This window comes from Aaosphaeria arxii, assembly GCF_010015735.1.
Source record: "Aaosphaeria arxii CBS 175.79 unplaced genomic scaffold BU24scaffold_7, whole genome shotgun sequence".
NCBI classification, from domain to species: Eukaryota; Fungi; Ascomycota; class Dothideomycetes; order Pleosporales; genus Aaosphaeria; species Aaosphaeria arxii.
In genome coordinates, this window is record NW_022983480.1 from 356,107 (window position 1) to 374,620 (window position 18,514).

Below are 18,514 nucleotides of genomic sequence, written 5' to 3' on the forward strand. Positions count from 1 at the left end.
CAATTGAGCTACGTGGGATGGCCAGTCTGCTCATCATACAAAGGGTATGCGGAGTGTGGGATAGGAATATACATTCCGCGTTGAGCTAGCCGGCTTCAGTGGGCCCTGACCAGCTATCCAAAGGAACACTGCCCATAGTACAGTTAATGATCCGAATGATAACAGCGATATCTATCGATCAACTCTTATCTTTATCGATGAAATGCATACGATGCAGTATTCTTGCCATATCTCGTCTTCTCGATGATACAAACAGGAGGTATAAAGGCATGCAGCTTCGTGCATATCTTCTAGGCTAACAGCAGGATTTGAGCTACAAGGACATTTTATTTTATTGAGTTCTATACCGTTCGAGATCCGTCTGAGGCTTGTTCAATAACTAGATCAACATTTGATACAGCCTTCAACAACACATCCGAACACTTACAATGGGGAATCTACCGTTATTAAAAGGTGCCGGATTACGTGCTGCAATCGTGGGCGTGTGCGGATGGTGTTTCTGTCTTCTGGGGTATGATCAAGGTGTTCTGGGCAGTCTCATCGGTTTGCCCGCATTTCTAAGTGCACTTGGAAACCCAACTGCTGCCATCCAGGGATTGGTCACTGCAATCTACAGCATTGGATGCGTGGTAAGCTGCCCATCAGGATCCATTTGCGGATGACATACTCACTACAATTCTAGCTTGGATGCATAGTGGCTGCCTTCTTCGGCCTTCGTCTCGGAAGACGCTGGTGTATTATGGGCGGTTGCGTGTTTGTCTCTATAGGCGGAGCTGGTCAGGCGGCCGTCTACTCTTTAGCACAGATGATTGTTTTCCGAATTATTGCTGGTATAGGTACTGGTATGATATCTTCAACTGTACCTGTGTGGATCTCGGAGATCTGCGGTCCAAAAAAGCGTGGTCAGAAGACCGCATTGCAGCTTACACTCGTTCTGACGGGAAATGTGATTGCCTACTGGCTAGAGTATGGTATGTATCTGCGATCAACACTTCGAAGGCTGTTCCTGCTCACATATTGTGTCTTTATATGCTAATGTGGAGAGACATAGGGACTACTCAACTTCCGGGTGATGTGTCGTTCCGCTTCCCAATAGCTTTCCAGTGCCTTTTCCCTCTAGTTGCATTTATCATCTTACTGGGATTGCCTGAGTCACCCCGCATTCTCTACTACTGGAATCAAGGAGAGGCTGCAGATGAAGTGCTGAGCAGGCTCCATGGATATGATAGTTTTCTTGAGTCTAGTCCTGTCGTTTCTTATGAGAAGCAACAGATTCTTGAAAGCATCGAACTGGAGAACAGCCTCAAGGATGGTTCTTCTATCACATGGAGAGACGTATTCTGGGATAACTCGCCAATCCGCAATAGCAGGCGCCTTTTCATCGTCGTTGTCCTCCAGGGCTTACAGCAGCTTGGTAAAGATATTCCAAAATACTGCAATCAACTGAAAAGCTAACACATCTAGGCGGTTGCAATGTCATAGCATACTATCAAACAACTTTGTTCACTGAATCTATTGGATTAGATGATCATAGAGCAAGACTGTTAGCCGGCTGCTCCGCCCTTTGCTTCTGGACCGGAACACTTCCGGCTATCTATCTCATTGAAAAAATTGGGAGGCGCCAGTTGATGTTATGGGGTGCTGGTGGTTGTACAGTCGCCATGCTTGCATTCACAATACTATTAGCACTTGGCACTGACCATGCAGGCCAGGGATGGGGAGCAGTGGCCATGATCTTCCTATTTGAATTGTAAGTTTCCGTTGCCTTGGTGCCCCTCTTCACTCTCATTGTAAATTGTACTAATTCAAATTCCTGAATAGTATTTATGGCAGCTCTTGGGCAAGCACAGTTTGGATATACAGTGCAGAAATTAGTCCCCTACGCTTCCGGCATTTCAACAGTGGCATGGGTGTATTGTCGCAGTGGGCTATGACATTTCTAACTGTGATGATGGCACCTCCTGCTATTGCCAGTATCGGTTGGAAGACGTACATCCTTTTCGTAGTTTTCACGTCGCTGCAAATTCCATTCGGTATGTTCCTGTCACTTTTGTATGCCTAGGTCATCCTATTCTAACCATTCTTCTTATTAGTTTACTTCCTATGTCCAGAAACGGCCGGTCGGACGCTTGAAGAGCTTGACCAAGTATTCATGAAATCGGCACCTCCGGATGTTTTGCATGGAGTCTGTTCCCCGAGCGCTGGCCCCATAGAAAAGGGAAAGGCCAATAAAGTCAAATTAGATGAGTTGTCCGCGACGTGCCGATAGAGCAGGGAGACTACCTGATACGCCATGGGCTTGAGCATACAGCGAAGGTCAAAAGCGAGGCTGGTAGAACAATCGGTCATCTCTGGCATATCATCGAAAGAGAGGAGATACAAGCCTTAACTATTAATGCGTCAGCAACTACGGAATCTTTGATTGCATATGTGTCGAAATGACAAGGAGGCTTGGATAGATTGTGTCCCCGATACCACTCTTCTATTTTGACTATACTTGCTTGAGAGGTATCGTAGGAACATAGCAATCTATTTTCCCACTAGTGTAGGAATGGAAGTCGACGTCTTCGTCTCCTAATGTTTCCTTCACTGAGTCAAGAACCGACGTCCAATAAGGTGACGCACTTAATTACCGCCTCCGCCAGCAGCCACCTTTTTTAGCCTTCAGCCCCACAACTGCGATGTTCTTCAGATTGTCTCTGTTTGAGTAATAATGTTTGATTTTATAAAACAAAACAATTCTTTATTTTCAAAAGAATACTCTTATCAAGTTTTTGAATGAATTATAGATATGCTTGCTTAGAGACATAGGGTCAAGGCGCAAGCAACTGCAGAGTAATGGCACACGTTCAATGCACAGCCAGGACGTATGCGACTGACATGTCCTAACATAGCTAAGGGGATCGTCAAACTGCAGTCTAACGGAGCTGAGGCATTCATTAAAATGATGCCTACAATGTGGCTTGCATACTCCCCTGTGAGCGCCCATTCGCCAACAATAAATCCCCCACAACATTGCATAGCCTCGCCTTGAGAGCATGAGGCCAGCCTTCCTCTCATAAACGCCAACTCCCTCACCACTGACCCTGATGAAGCGTCGAGAGGTGGCTCTACCACTTTGTTCCATCTATGGTCCGTCTTACAAATTTCCACCCCATATAATACACAGATTCAGCCTGAACCATGGAGGCTCTCGTTGGTATTGCAGCCTTTGGCCTCGCATGCAATGTAATGCAAACTATACAATTTAGCATCCAGGCCGTCTCTATGTGCAAGGCAATGTACGCTGGGAGGTCTCCTGATCGCGAACTTGTTGGTCACTGCAACAAACTAAAAGATGCGGTTAAGAAGTTGGAGGATCCTTCAGCCGCTCAAGCGGACCCCGAGCTACAGGCTATCGCCAGAAATCTCATCGGAAAAGCAGAACAATTGGATAGCGAGCTCACGAAGATCGCCAATGACTCTGGATCTAAAGTCCGCGCTGTGCGCAATACCGTTTCGTATGCTTTTAGTGGGAAGAGGAAGATTAGGGGACTAGAGAAGTCCATTAAGGCGTCGCAAGAGGTGATGGAAACTAGAATTCTTATTGATCTAAGGTATGCTTTCCATCTTGAAAGAGATGAATATTCCCATTTGGACCATAATTGGACAGCTTGGGTACCTCTACAAAATACTCTTACAGCATACTGATCGGCTCAGATCACAACTCGACCGAATGTCGCAGCATACAAGGAAACAACTCAATGCTGTCGATCAGAGGTTACGAACTTTTGTGGCTCAACTTGAATTGGGGCATTATAAGCTAGATCAATTGATCGCAGAAACCGGCGAGGTGAAGAAGCTCATCCAAGCAGAGGCTGCGACGACTCGCACACATATTACGCAACAACTAGAACACAGCAGAACATTGCAAATATCGAAGTCCCGAGTTGACACATTTATCAACAGCCTCACATATCCTGAGATGAATGCACGCCGGTCTGCTATTCGTGAGGCAGGAAGAAACTCCTATCGATGGATCTTTAAGGATTCACGCGATGATGATGATGATGACAGTGAGAACGACGAGGAGCGTAAATGGGACAGTTTTGCAGATTGGCTTAGAAGCGGCGATAGCATCTACTGGATCTCCGGGAAAGCAGGTTCTGGGAAGAGCAGTTTGATCCGATATCTATGCGCGTCCGCGCAAACCAGGAGATTGCTACAAGAGTGGAAGAGTAACGCGATCATACTCTCTGCTTTTCTTTGGAATTCCGGAACGCCATCACAAAGAAGTCAAAAACATATCTTCGCGGCTCTGCTCCATCAATTCCTGCTTTCACGAGACGAAGAGGTGGTTCGATTGCTGAGAGAAAATCCAGATCTCAACAAATCCACCATCGATGACTGGTCGAAAGAGGAGGTATTGACTGCTTTCGAGGCAGCATTGAAGATTGTTAATATACCTGTCTGTATATTTGTCGACGGGCTCGACGAGGTCGATCGGGATTCTCACGATGGCGAAACCGGTCTTCTCAACGCAATCGACAGAATGAGAGCCGTTACGAACGTCAAACTATGCCTCGGTAGCCGCGAAGAAGCTGTATTTCAGTCTTCGCTCTACAAATACCCTAAGTTACGCCTTCAAGACCTCAACGAAGCCGACATATGGGAATATGTCAGACGCACGATTGGTGCATGCCCCAGCGGTCATTTGGAAGCTGTAAATGATAGCATTTGGCTCGACAACCTGGCTTGGAAGATTGTTCGAAAAGCCGATGGTGTTTTTCTGTGGGTACATCTGGTGACGAAATGGATATGTGAGGGTCTTTACGGTTTCGATGATGCTGAACTACTCCACGCCAGGCTTGAAGGACTTCATCCCGGACTGGAAGGCCTATACACATCAATGTGGAGCCGTTTGAACAGCATCGATAAAGATCAATATCTAACGACATCCTCGCTATGCTTCCAAATGGTCATCCAATTCCGGAATCTCAAGTTTATTGAACTACTTTTCTGCATCGATACTAATCTTCGCAAAGCTCTTTTAGCAGGGGGAAAAGATGTCATCGAACAAACTATCCTCAATGCTGCGATCGTTTTCCGTCGCCAATTGCTTGTCCGCTGTGCTGGTCTACTAGAAACCGCATGGCCCGGGGAGGCCCATGATACCAAATTAGAGGACGTCCTCCAGTACGGAGTCAGCTTCATACATCGAAGCGCTCGTGACTTTTTGACAAGTACGATCGACGGCAAAGACATTCTGGGCCATTTCGAGACGACTGAGGTTGAGTTGAATTGCTATTACACGCTCTCCTTGTTAGCAACTTCACTAGTCGAAAAGTCGGATAATCCATATGCAGGATCTTTACGATACATTAAGTGGATTCTGCAGACGCACAAAGGATTGCACTGGCTTGATTCCGATGTGTTAAAGAAAAGCATGCTCGAGTTATTTGATACCACCATGAAGCGAAGACAACTACTCGAAAAGGATACTATGAAGTTGGCTTTAGGTATCTGTCCCGCGTCCATAACAGGCGTGGAACGGCTCATACAAGACTTTCCAGGCCAGGCTGACACGTGGAGGTCTCGAGCACTATTCCTGGCACTAAGTTATGTGCGGGAGACCCAAGAGAACTGTTTTGTCAATATCTCAAACGACATATCTTCTCTAGGACGGGTTCAGCCTTACTTGGAATTGATCCACAAGCTGGTCGCGGGAGGCGCAGAAGTGAAGGACATGACCGTTTCTTGTGATTTCTCGTGGTGGTTTATGTCTTGCACAACAAGCACTACATTCATCGACTTTCTGTTCCTTTTGAAAGACTTCCTGGACTACTCAATTGATCTGAACCATAACCGGGTGGAACGCATCCCCAGCGAGGAAGACCTTGCCAGACATCGAGATGCCTACGTCACGATCCTGATGGACTTCTTCAAACGCGGCGCAGACCTTAGTTCTACGACGATACTTCGCATCCGCGACCCCAAGAACAATCGCAACAGCGACGCACCGTGGTCCTTCGACTTCGGGAACGACGGCCTTTACAGGTCCCTCATTCTGGCCGAGATGGAAGCCCGCGAGATCCTCCACGGCTTCAAAGACGAATTAGCGAATTGGATCGAAGACTGGCACGGTGACCCGAGAGATAAACAACGACTCCTGAACTCCCTACGCACGCCCCCCCGGAGATTGCCCAGGGCACAGTACGCCGTCATCCGGTACGCAGACGGCCCAATCCACTGCATACATATCGACGAAGATCGGTCCAGCAGGCTCCAGCACAAAGAATTCAATTTCTCCGTCTTCGTGCACGAGATGTACTCGTATGCACACGGCCTGCACACTGGGGGAAAAATGGTGGATTATCAAGAGATGGTGGACTCATTGGTGCAGCAAAAGTACATGCAAGAGGGTGCTATGGCAACGCAGAACCCGCTTGGGCTCAACCCTGCGAATGATATTGAGCGGTTTAGTCCGCATGTGCCGTTGAGTGAAATGAGCTGGGAGTATCAGGGCGAATATGATCAGCTTATGAGAGCTATGAAGGAGGGGTTTGGAAAGGAAAGTCATGTGGATGCTTCAGGCAGAGTCAATGCTTTCAGGCGAGTTACTTAAGGGCTCTGTATTTGGTGTTTCTGTTTAGCAATTAGCGTTCGAAGTTAAAATGTTCCCTTAACTTAGGAAATTCAGCGGGCCAAAAAGGTCCCTTCCTGCCTTCCAAAGCGCTACAAGTTCCCCTGTTATCCTCGCTTTGTTATGTGTCATGATCACGTCTGTCCTTTTAATTTGCACCACAAATAAAGGTATGTTAATGGAAATGGATAAGTCTATCTAAAATGCAGTGTTGAAGGACTCCTCATTTTCATTGAACCCCACGCGCCAAACCAAGTTCATTCCGTGACAGCGCCTGGGAGATGAAATAACTCCCTGAGCATTCGGGACTATTTCGTAGGAAGTTCATCAGGGAGCATATCATTTATCTCCTTTCTTCTTCCGTAGAGATTGCCCTTGTCCTTCGAAATGCTTAGGTTCATCCTTCTCATTTTCACCATCCTTGCCCTTCACTGGCTTGATCTCGTAACCGAAAAATAGCTTTCCAGGTGCCAGCCTCAATGGTTGCGGGCCATTTGTCCGACGTACGGTGCGCGGAGGTGCGTTTGTCGATTGTCCAGCAACAGGTGTTGAGGCTTGAGGCGTCGGCGCTTTGCTGCCCTTCTTAGAGCTCAGCTTGTGACCGGTCGTTTGGAAATGTGACGAGGCTGCGTTGGCGCCAGCGGCCGCCGACGTCGCTGAAGGTGCGATGGCTGAGTAGTTGATCGCTTGTGCCATGGTTCCATGTGAGTGAAGAGTTCCGCCCTTTCCTGTCATTACACCCTTGCCACTCCTCGGTGTGCTTGTGCCGCTTGTACGCTTTGGTTCCTCGTATCCTACTGGTGGTGCGAAGTCGACCGACAGATCTGTTTCTAATGTGCAGATGGCATTGCTCGAATGTTGTGGTTTCGTCTCCAGAACAGCGATGCTGTACACGTTGTCGTTATAGGCGAATGTGAATATGTCCCCCTTTGTGAGACAAGAGAAGTTCCGGAAAGCGTTCTCTAGGACTGCTTTTGGGTCTGAGATCTCAAGGAATGAAGAATCTTGAGGCTGCAGCTTGATGAAGGTTCCGAGGGGAAGATCGGTGGATTTGACTTGCAGCAGGTCACCCGGTTCAACACCGAGTGTCTGCATCAGCCAGTACGGCAAATAGATCTTGCCCTCCTCAGCAATGAACTCCAGCACACCAGCGTGTGTTTTCGTTTCCTTCGATCCATTTATAAGCTCGAAGAGCATGGGGTATGTGATGTGGAGTCTTGTGAGCTTGTCCAAAGCACTGGGTGGTAGAAACACTTTGCCGCCGTGGTTTGCCTCTTCTCGTTCCGGGCCTGGAAGCATCGCAACTGGGTAGCATCTGAAGTACTCGTCGAATTTACGCGCTGCTCCGCCGCGTCGAAGCATGGCCTGCTGATACATCGCCATCGGGTCTTCCTCGTCGTAGAAGTTGGGATTGAACTTGTATGTGTGAGCTGGTGCTGAAAGGTAGTAGTGGGGGCTGGGTTGCTCTTACCATGTTTGCGGTTTGTCCTTGCCTGTGGTGTATGAAGTATATGGGTTCTGACGTATCTATATTAAAAGTGAACTTCCAGAGAAATGAGAGATATGTGAGGTTAACAGCAAGGGTGAGAAGGTATTAAGTGACGAGATTATGAGAGTTGAACAGCTATTGTAATGACGAAGCTACGGAATAAAGTGCTAGGTAACAACAGTACGGCGAGCTAATCTGGCCATTCGCGCAATCTCCCTCTAGTCGGCGCGTCGGGGCTCGCAGTAACGCCGCCTGGTCCATGCTCAAGCTTTCCATCACTAACTTTCACATTCCAACATTTCATCATCATCGTTAGTTGTTCAAGGCAGCAGTCAGGACAAAAGCACCATTCCTACACCTACCACCAGACAGTCATGTCTAGCAGCAACAAATATAATCCCGCGCGACCAAAGCGACCCGGCGATCTTTTCACCCGGACCCATCACCTCGAAGGTGGTGAACCCTCTACAAAAAAGCCCCGCTTCGATCCAAGAAACCCTTCGACATTGGTGCCGGATGCCGAAGAGGAGGATCCAATTCTAGACGCAGACGAGATTGGAAAGGGCGCCGGAATAAAACGCAATGCAGTCAACATCGACGGTTACGATTCAGACAGCTCCACGGAGAACTTTGATGCAAGAGCCGATGCCAAAGCAAAAGCAAAGGAGGCCCCTACAAAGGATGATGATGATGACGACATGTTCGCAGAGTCAGACAAGGAGGAAGAAGAGGAAGTGACACGGCGAGGGGATAAAAAAAAGCCGGCGGTACGATTTTTGGAGGACCATGAAATCGAAGGGCAAGAGGATGCCAGTAAATCCGGGGGTCACGTTGCCGTTGATCTCAATTCAAATGGACGCATGGAGACCGATGACGTTGAATCAAGTAGTGATGAGAGCGGGGGTGACGAGGAACGCGATAAAATGGATCCAGATCTGGATGAGGAAATCGGCGCTGGAGGCAAAAAGAAACATGCTCCGAAATTAGATGCTTTCAACATGCGAGCCGAGCAGGAAGATGGCAGGTTCGACGAGGCTGGAAATTACGTCAGAAAGGCATACGACCCCGACGCAGCTCAAGATGCATGGTTAGACGGGCTTTCCAAGAAAGACATCAAAAAGGCTAGAGAAGCTCACGAGAAGCGTGAAGCAGCACAAAAGGAACGAGAGCGCCTTGAAGATTCTATAACGCTTGGCGAAGTCCTGTCTACCATGATAGAGCACTTGCAGTTGGGCGAAACGCCTATGGAGGCTTTGGCGCGATTAGGAAAGGCAATGCCAAAGAAGAAAAAGAACTTCAACCGCAATAAAAAGGCGATGGATGTTGATTCAGAAGTTGACCCTGCCCAAGACGCCGAAGAGCAGAAGATCAAGGCTTCTATAGACGCCATCACCGAATCTGCAAGTCGATTGACCGACCGGGGTGTGGATGACGTCTATGAGGTTCCCCGAGAACTGATAATGCGCCAGTACAAGCGCGAGACCGGAGAAGATTGGAAGAATCCGAACCCTCCACAGTGGGAGTTCCACTGGCTTGCGGCACCCGAGGGCGAAATCAATGGGCCATACAGCGTCGAAACCATGCGAGCATGGCAGGAGAGTGGTCAGTTCGAGGCTGGCGCAGAATTCAGGCGCGTAGGAGAGGAAGAATTCTCGAGACTCCTAGACCTAGACGATTAATATGTCATGTCTCACATCGCATGCATGTGAAATTCTAATGCTGAGTACCCGTGCGGGGTTTTTGCGAACAAACAGCTATGTCCTTTGAAAGAGACACAGCGAGACAGGACTAGGTTTACTGACGCAGTGCTACGTCGGCTTTCAGAATTTGCCTGTGCAGAAAGCTGCAGAGCGGTGTTTCCTCTACCCAGTTAGATATCAGCACTCCATGTTGGGATGGTCCCATTCGTGCTGGTCTCTACGCATTTCCGATAGGTACAACAGACCGATTATGCGTCCTCCAACTCGGTTACTGGTCACATGATCGAATGAATATGCGCGTTGCAGCGATCCTGGGAGCTTCTTCTGCGTCTCCAGCCAGTCGGAAAGGAGAAACAACGAGGGAAGCGGCAATGACCGGTTGGCGTTGAGCGCGATGGATGATACGGCATAGTGACTCGTCAAATGAAGATGCGAAGCTGGTTGCCGTGAAGATTTGAACCTGCCGTGTCACCCTTCTTACCACCGGCCGTGACCGCATTTGTGCGCATGTGCAGAAAGTGAGGGCGAATGTGACCTCGTGCAGCGTCTTCAATCTATCTTGTGAAAACCGATCGGACAACACAGTCTGCCAGCACGCTGCCAAAGTGCCGTCGTCTGTCACAGGTTGTCAGAGCAGATGTAGTGCTACACGTCGTTCCCTTCTTTCTGTGAGTTGTCGATTAATTATCGCAAGGTCTTTGGAAGAGGGTCAAGTCAATACGCGTACGCACTGCACTGCCGCACCGCCGCATAGCACCATGCATAAGTGCGGTCATTCCCAACATCCCATCCCGTGCACTATCGGATGTTGACGAAGCATATTTCTGGGTCGCAGGAGGAGACATGAGGGCGGATCGCCAGTGGCAATACGATAGTGCTATGGAGGCATATTGGGTTGGGCAGCTGATGCACATCCAGTGGCCACCCGACGTCTTCCACCTGAGCTGATCACGAACCCTATTTGCCTCTGGCGCAGTTCTGATCCAGAGGTCGGCACTCCCGGGGCTGACAGGGCCACAGTGAGAGATAAAATCCACAACCGTAAGGACAGACCAAAATCAAGAAGGCCTTGCGTGGTAAATTAAATCCCTCCATACGACGCGAAACCCCAACGAATATGAAGAAATGAGTTGCTGAATCAAAAGGGTTGTCGGATGGATCTCGAGGAGCACTACAGTATTATTGGCGAGAACTCAAAGGAGGACTACAGGTATCTAGTACTACCTAGTACGAGCGGCGCGCGACGGGCCGTCCAAATCAATCCAGGACTGTAGCATCGGGAAAGGATGCGAATGAGGGGGGTGGAAGGGGGGGGGGGCAACACATGGCGGTGGGCCTCGGAGAGTTGATGGCTCCGAGCCAGCCCTCCAGGATCCGGCTCACTTCCCATGGTAAGGGTCTTCAACAGGACACTACAGAGTACTGTGTATGTACAGATACTTGCAGTAGGAGTTACCTTCCAGGCAGTACAGAATGAGTTTGCATGCATCTCGCCCTCCAATCTCCCACAGGGACCAGCCTGCATCGAAAGACAAACCTTAATGATTAACATAACCATAAGTACCATAGACATTGAGGATGAGGCGAGTAGGCGGAGACCGGGTTGTGAGCACACCGAACGATAATTATCCCAAATGTACCAATTTCGCAACACGATCAAATTATCGATCTCTTCCAACGACTAATAACCAAACACTCCTATCCTACTATTAATACCTCCCTGATACTAATTATGATCCCCCGACCTGACAAGGCAAGGAGGTCCAGAAGGGCTAGGTCTACCTAGATATCTTGCGAATCGCCTCGCGATATAGGGGGATTCATTGGCTCTCTCCCGTGTTTCTTCCTCCCACCCACCCCCTTTCGCCAATAGTACAGTATTGTAACGAGGTAGGTCTAGCGGCCAGTAGGTAAAAAGTGTGGCTCATATCAAATATAGGTAACGATAGACATATTTTAGTGACTGCGAAGCTCAGTATCGGATTGACCTCCTTTCCTCATCTTCTGTATTTCAGTTCGACTCCACACCTCCTTTAAAACTTAAAGAGGATTGGAATAGAAGTTGCAAACGCTCTTGGGGATGGATCAGAACAGTAAATGACGGATTGGATAAGATTGGACATCTTCCAGAATGAGTGGGTTGGTGGCATGGCATGGATGGCAGCGTGGCCGTGCCGTTGCCCGTTTCCCCGCTACCTAGTATGACAGTAAATTAGCAAGTAGGACCCATCCAATCCATCGATGTCCCAGCAACCCAACCCAGGGCGTTGCTAGCCCAGTAGCCCAGTAGCCCAGCCTAGTAAGCCGAGTTTTTGGGAGGGAGAAGGATGGTGATACTCGTAATGCACAGTCAACTTAGGGTACGGAAGCGTGCAGTGGAAATGTGAGGCGGAGGTTTTATATAGGATTGGATTTGATGGTATGGAAGGGGGAGTGTTGTTATGACTGGTACCTCTGTTTGTACCTAAGTCTGATAGTACGAGTAGGTTAGATGATTGGGTGACAGAATGATTTGCCTGGTTGATGGATTCATGGATTGATTGATGGTGTTCATCTCCCAACAAACGACTTGAATGAGTGGTTACGGAGTATTGTTCCTGCTACAGCTTCTGCTTCCATCATCATCGTATCCTTAGAGCTCTCGTTCATTTGTTTGGTTCATCCACCTGCATGCTACACATTCAGCGTCCTCGACAGCAGCCCTCGATCTATTGGGCACACCACATGCACGCCACAGGATCAGTATCGATCCTGAACAGATCATCCAGTCTCCCCTTCTCGGGCTGAACGACTGGCCGGAGCATTCATCATCTCTGCTCCATGATCCGTGAATAGAAAAGGACTGAAAGAGTGTGTGTCTGTGTGTGCTCCGTCAACGGCCCACACGACTAAGTCAGCGGCTCATTACTACAGTTCGTTACTAGTAATACTTAGGTACTCCGTCCATCGTACTGTATACCTATGAATCCACCAGAAGAGACAAAAAACGGGGTTCGAGAATAGGAGAATAATAAAAACAATACAAAACAATAATAGGGAAGAGGAGCTACCAGCCAACCAGTTGAATCAGCCAGCCCGAAGGCCCTGAACCAGACGAAAACTCCCCAAAGAGAGAACCGAACCGAACCCTGTCTTGCCTCATTTCGACCTGTCTCGTCTTGTTCTGGTCCTGTCTTTTATTTGGTGCCATTCTGACTTGTCCTGTCTTTGTCTTGTCTTGTCTCTTGTGCTTAGGTATTAGGTGGTTACCAGTGGGGTCATCATTCGTTGCCCAATCTACTACTACACAGCACACGCACACACATTCTCCCAGGCTCACACTCACACACTCACTCACACTCACACCCGCAGTCTACTACTACACACGCCCACCACCACAACAACCACTACAACCACTAGATATTCACACTATTACCTACTCGTCTACGGAGTACACAGACAGACACGCTACCTAGCTACCTAGGGCCGTCATCTACCTATCTGTTGCTTCTCCTTCTTTTCTCTTCGTCTTCTTCTTCTTCTCTCTCTCCTCATCTCTCTCCCTCCCACCCTGTCCTTGGCCTCTGCTGCCTCTCCCACCTACCACCACCACTCTATTCCCCTTCCCTCTCCCCCCACCCCCCTTTCACTCACTTGTCCCTTTTAATCCCCTTCTGCGCATTCTTGTAACAATCTACTCACTCCTGGACCCTCTCTTGACATTTGCGAGATCCTTCTTGGGTTCTTCCCACACCCTACCATCGCTGACCCTCCGCCGCGCCCTCGTCTTGGCACTAAATGTACTAAACCACCCTTGACCCTCGCGGCGTCTTTGAAAAATCTCATCTCTCATTCACGACCTCTCACAAACCGTTCTTCCTCCTCTTCCGCCTCCTCCACCTCCTCCCTCCCTCCCCCCTCTCCAATAATGTATTCGACCTACGACCCTCCCTCGTCGCGGTCGCCTGGCTCGCATCGTCACCAGCCGCAGACCCTTCACCGCCAGCCCTCCCGACAGTTCGATGCGTACGGACAGCTACCCCCGGGCGGCCTCTACACCGCAGAAGACCACGCTCGTGGCTACGATCAACCGCGCTCTTACGATCGCCCCAATGCTACCATTCACTCGGGATACGGCTATGACATGGGAGGCAGTCCAGCTTGGAATGCGAATGCATTTGGCCAAAACACCACACTCTCCTCCTTGGGAGGTGCCGCTGGTCGCATGAAGCAATCCGGACGTGGAAGGAGCCAGCTCCCCTCAGTAAGTTGACCCAACTATCCAACATATAATTTGACCACAATTTCTGACCGAGGTTTCTCTCATTTCAGGGATGGATGGACTCTGCTCAGCCAGGACTCCCGAGTTTCGCCCTCCCAGGACTCGGCTCTGGACAGCCAACTCCTGTGCTTGGGCATTCGCTTCGTCAGGAAAACTTCCCCCAGGACGTAGATGAAGAACTTATCCCCACGGCCATCGTCATCAAGAACATCCCCTTTGCCGTCAAGAAGGAACAGTTGGTGCAGCTCATGACTGATCTTCGCCTCCCGTTGCCCTACGCCTTCAACTACCATTTCGACAATGGAGTGTTCAGGGGTTTGGCATTTGCCAACTTCACGACCGCAGAGGAGACTGCGCAGGTCATCGACACCATGAACCACTTCGAGTTGCACGGGCGGAAACTCAGAGTCGAGTACAAGAAGATGCTGCCGCTGGCCGAGCGCGAGCGCATCGAGCGGGAGAAGCGTGAGCGCCGTGGACAACTCGAGGAGCAACATCGTCCCCTCGGCGGGAACTTGCAGACGCAGCCTTCCTTCAGTTCACTTGCCTCTCACATCCCAGCGACGTCACCATCCCCCGTGTCTGCCCTCCGTGCACCCAAGATGGGTACGTGGACACAACCTTCTCAGATGGCTTCCCCCACTAATCCCGTTGCAGATGTGGATCTGAACGACCCCCACGTCCTTCAGTTTTATTCGCAGCTTCTCTTGTTCAAGGAGAATGTGGAGCGCGAAAGCATGACCTTCCCGTCGAACTTGGCTCCCAGCCAGCGTCGCATCGTGCACACCTTGTCTCATCAATTGGGACTTGCTCATGTGTCCAAGGGCGCCGGCGAGCAGCGCCAAGTTCACATCTTCAAGGTTCACGATAACCCGAACCTGAGCCCACCAATGCCGCAAATGCCTACCGAGCAACCACGCCGCGGGCTCAACCGTGCCGCAACCACAGACTTCAGCGATGTCCGAGAGGGATTTTACAATGCATTCGGACGCCAGGCCTCTGGTCTGCTCGGCTTCCCTGATTCGCCAGGCGGTCTCAGTGCCGCCCCCAATCTACGAGCAGCCAAGTCGTACGCAGACCTCCGATCCTACACTCCTTCCCCTGCGCCCTCAACTGCCAGTCACCCCATCGGCCGCCTGGGTGGCAATCTCGAGGGACTCTCCTTCTCAGCCACGTCCACATCGACGAACCCCAATGGCACTCCAACCGCTGCATCAATGTCGCAACGTGACGAGGGTCTGTTGGAGAGGGAGTTGGGGCGCATGCAGATTGGCTCAGGCTTTGGCCAGAACACTAGCCCTCGATCCCTGAGGCAGATGACATCTTGGGAGAACCCAGGTCCCATCGGTGGACACCGCACATTTGGTACGAATTATGATGACCAATCTCGCGAGAGAGGTTTGCCATCCCGCCAGCCCCGTGGTCCCATTCCCGAGCGTGGAACCGGATTCAGCCGCCCCCGCCAGAATGGCCACCAAGGAAGAGGCAGCGATGAGCTCTCCTCCCAGTCCAATGTAGAGATACTCGTTGGACAGTGAGATTGAACGATGAAATGAAGAATGGACTGCCAGAAATTGTACGAGAAGGGCAGTAGATCGACTTATGAAGAGGAAGCTGAAAAGATAGTTGACGACACTTTTAACGGCCGTGTTGTTATGGATCGGCCTCAGCTCCGGGTCGATCACTCTCATGACGCATACGAAGAATGACGCTACGACGGTAGAGACTACATCTATGGGGTTCGCGCTCCTGATCTCATCTCGCATCTTCGCTTTGGGTATCGAAAAAAAAGCATTTTATGAATATATTGGTCGTGTTGTTGGATCATTTGGTTTCTTGTTTACGCTTCCTCCTGTGGGCTGGCGATTGTATTACTTGTTATTTCTCTTTTCTGCGGGGCATTGTCTTGTATCAGCTTTCCGCGTTTTCAAGCTCATAATGGAGATGGAGCGTTTTGTGTGGTTGATCTGAACTGGGCGAGGGCTCATGTTCGTGCGTCCTCATTGGACTGCCCGAGCCTCACTGTTCGGTCGCATCGGCTTACCGTCGTTCCTTCGCCGCTGCACGCTCTCGAACCCTCACGAAGCGTCACCATCCACTCCGCTCGACTACACGCAACGACGATAACGATTTTGGAATGACGAGATACCTCCTAAAGCACACATCTGAACACTATCGACCACGTTCCACTCGCGTACAACAACAGTCCCAGCATTGTCACAACTGTTGCGACGACTGCGACGGATCACGACTTCGACCGACCGCTATCTACCCATGCACTGTCCATATTATCCTAGCACTTATAGCATGCATAGGCTCGTCTTGTTTCCGGAACGTCTGCGGCTAATCACCAAAAAACATTCGGCACGACGTTCCACCTTTCTTTCCGAAACCCAGCAAGAGGAGGATCTTGGGGTTACATGCTTTTTGTTTTTCACCACATTCACAAGGCAGCCGATATGCATACATACAAGCATGGCGTAGCCTTCCGTTTTAATGGACAATAAAGAGGAGGGGAAATGGGATGTGGGCTCGGGTCAGTCCCAGGCTGCTGAGTCCCATTCATTGTTTTCTTTTTTTTCCTTTTCTTTCTCTTTCAATACATCTTATTTCCTCCGTATCTTTTCTCCATTGTCTCAAGTTTTATCAAAGTCGTTTTATCATACATGCAGATCTTTTTAATGCAAATCTCTTCCAATGGTTGTTTACTACATCGGGATATATGTCTTTGGTGACTGAATTTATGCTCGTGACACTGATAACATTGTATTCTGATGAAACATACGACCGTCCCTCCCACTTCTTGCAATCAGATGAAATCCAAATGGCCATGCACCAAGTCTGATCAGTAGCTAACAAGAAGATGAGTGCACATAACTTCCACTGCCTGTCTCTACATGAATATACACCGAACCACCAGATATCTCTCCTTCCCGACCCACCAGCTATACAACTCACAACCGGAACGTCGTCTAAACTTCTCCTTTTCCACCCGACAGACTCGATCGACTTCCGTCCACCAACACCTTGGTTACATCATTGTCATTTCACTGATTTCTCATCACTTCATTCATTTATCAATTTTCATACTTCAAAGTAATCCCATTTTCTATATACCAGACTACCAAGGAAGAAGGGAAGAAAGCCGGCGAGCGAACTTACGTCCCCTCTCACGCGACGCAATCACCTCACGTTACGTTGTTGTTTCCTATGCTATGCTTGCCCGTTCCATTCTAAACCAAGCCATCCAGTCCAAGCCATCCAGTCCAGTTCGAGAGGAAATTCTGGTATGATGTAATAGGTGTGTCGCCAGTAGGTGGATCGAAGTGTCGTTTTCCGGGGGTATGAACGCCAAAAACCAAAAACGCCTGTGTGTGTGGTCCATGGGAAGGTAGCTTTCAACTGAAGGCAAGTTGAAAGTCGAAGGCTGAGGGGACCGATTAAAAATCCTGGGAGAAAGGGGAAAAGGAAACGCCAACTGTAGGGAAAGAAGATCGATGTGTCGATTCGATAACGGGAGCGTAGGTATTCAGGTGAGGTGTGCCATCGATCCTCTCTTCCATCCACGTCCGAAGACGTACAAGATAGAGACGACGAAAGTGCGACGACAGAGACAGCCCAGTCAGACCTAAGCGTACTCCTGTTCGTGACCATTGTCATCCTCATCATCAACTTCAGTCTTCACGCCAACCTTCCTCTCCTCCTCATCCTCCTCCTCATCACCACCCCCACCCTCATCCTTAACAACCTTCCCCCTCTTCTTCCTCTCACCCTCCACCTCCCCATCAGCCGCCCTCTTCTTCCCACCCTTCTTCACCGGTCCCCCGTCCTCAACACTCCTACCCCCAATCTTACTAACGCCCTCCGCGCCGGGGACAACAAGCCCAGCATCCTCATAAGCCTTCTTATGATCGACCTTGATCTTCCAGACCCGGTTACGCACGGCTCCCGGGGTAGCGCCGAGGACGGCCGCGATCTCAGCGTGCTCGCGCGCGCCGATGGACCGCGGGATAGACGACAGGTACAGCAGGCGGAGCTCGGATTCAGGCGTCCAGGTGAACTTTGAGGGGGAGGATTCTGCGCCGGCGGCGGCGGTGGGTGGGGTTTTCTTGGGAGCCATTGTTGTGCGTGGGTGATGTTGGTGACGGGTTGATGTTGTTGTTGTTGTGTGTGGGGTTTTGGTGGGTTGGAGGGGAGGTGTTGGGTTTGTTTGCGATGCTCGGGTGAGTGGTTAGCTTGGGTGAGTGAGTGGGTGCGTTCTTGTTTCTTTTCTGTTCTGTTGGCTGGCGGCGGCTTTGCTTGTTCGGTTGAGGCCAGATGAGACAAGATAAGAAGAGAAGAGAAGAGAAGCTTTGAGCGAAGAAGTTGGTTCGATATGAGAAGAAGGTGAGAGAGATTGTGAGAGTGGAGTGGGAGGAGGTTCGGGTTTTTATATCTCTGGG

The 18,514-nt window shown here is 49.8% G+C and overlaps 6 protein-coding genes across 6 annotated transcripts; 4 read left to right on the forward strand and 2 right to left on the reverse strand.

Moving 5' to 3' along the window:
- Positions 1–428: 428 nt before the first annotated feature.
- BU24DRAFT_484213 (MFS transporter) lies at positions 429–2,269 on the forward strand (the record flags this gene model as incomplete). Its single annotated transcript, XM_033533333.1, has 6 exons — positions 429–629; positions 683–971; positions 1,052–1,414; positions 1,465–1,750; positions 1,822–2,033; positions 2,094–2,269. 6 exons carry the CDS (start codon positions 429–431, stop codon positions 2,267–2,269), a joined length of 1,527 nt encoding a protein of 508 aa, XP_033380880.1.
- Positions 2,270–3,054: 785 nt separating this feature from the next.
- On the forward strand, positions 3,055–6,648 carry BU24DRAFT_494528 (uncharacterized protein). The gene is made up of 2 exons (XM_033534058.1): positions 3,055–3,596; positions 3,700–6,648. Exons 1-2 carry the CDS (start codon positions 3,184–3,186, stop codon positions 6,602–6,604), a joined length of 3,318 nt encoding a protein of 1,105 aa, XP_033380881.1. The 5' UTR covers positions 3,055–3,183; the 3' UTR covers positions 6,605–6,648.
- A 313-nt stretch (positions 6,649–6,961) lies between these two features.
- Positions 6,962–8,096, reverse strand: BU24DRAFT_411899 (ubiquitin fusion degradation protein-like protein 1; the record flags this gene model as incomplete). Its single annotated transcript, XM_033526072.1, has 2 exons — positions 6,962–8,038; positions 8,094–8,096. 2 exons carry the CDS (start codon positions 8,094–8,096, stop codon positions 6,962–6,964), a joined length of 1,080 nt encoding a protein of 359 aa, XP_033380882.1.
- Positions 8,097–8,395: 299 nt separating this feature from the next.
- Positions 8,396–9,865, forward strand: BU24DRAFT_425184 (uncharacterized protein). Its single transcript, XM_033528677.1, has one exon. The coding sequence runs from the start codon at positions 8,486–8,488 to the stop codon at positions 9,788–9,790; it is 1,305 nt and encodes a 434-aa protein (XP_033380883.1). The 5' UTR covers positions 8,396–8,485; the 3' UTR covers positions 9,791–9,865.
- Positions 9,866–13,718: 3,853 nt separating this feature from the next.
- On the forward strand, positions 13,719–15,610 carry BU24DRAFT_351676 (uncharacterized protein; the record flags this gene model as incomplete). The annotated part of the gene is made up of 2 exons (XM_033523703.1): positions 13,719–14,054; positions 14,123–15,610. The coding sequence occupies 2 exons, from the start codon at positions 13,719–13,721 to the stop codon at positions 15,608–15,610; spliced, it is 1,824 nt and encodes a 607-aa protein (XP_033380884.1).
- Positions 15,611–17,700: 2,090 nt separating this feature from the next.
- BU24DRAFT_452942 (uncharacterized protein) lies at positions 17,701–18,192 on the reverse strand (the record flags this gene model as incomplete). Its single annotated transcript, XM_033531227.1, has 1 exon — positions 17,701–18,192. One exon carries the CDS (start codon positions 18,190–18,192, stop codon positions 17,701–17,703), a length of 492 nt encoding a protein of 163 aa, XP_033380885.1.
- Between the last annotated feature and the right edge of the window lie 322 nt (positions 18,193–18,514).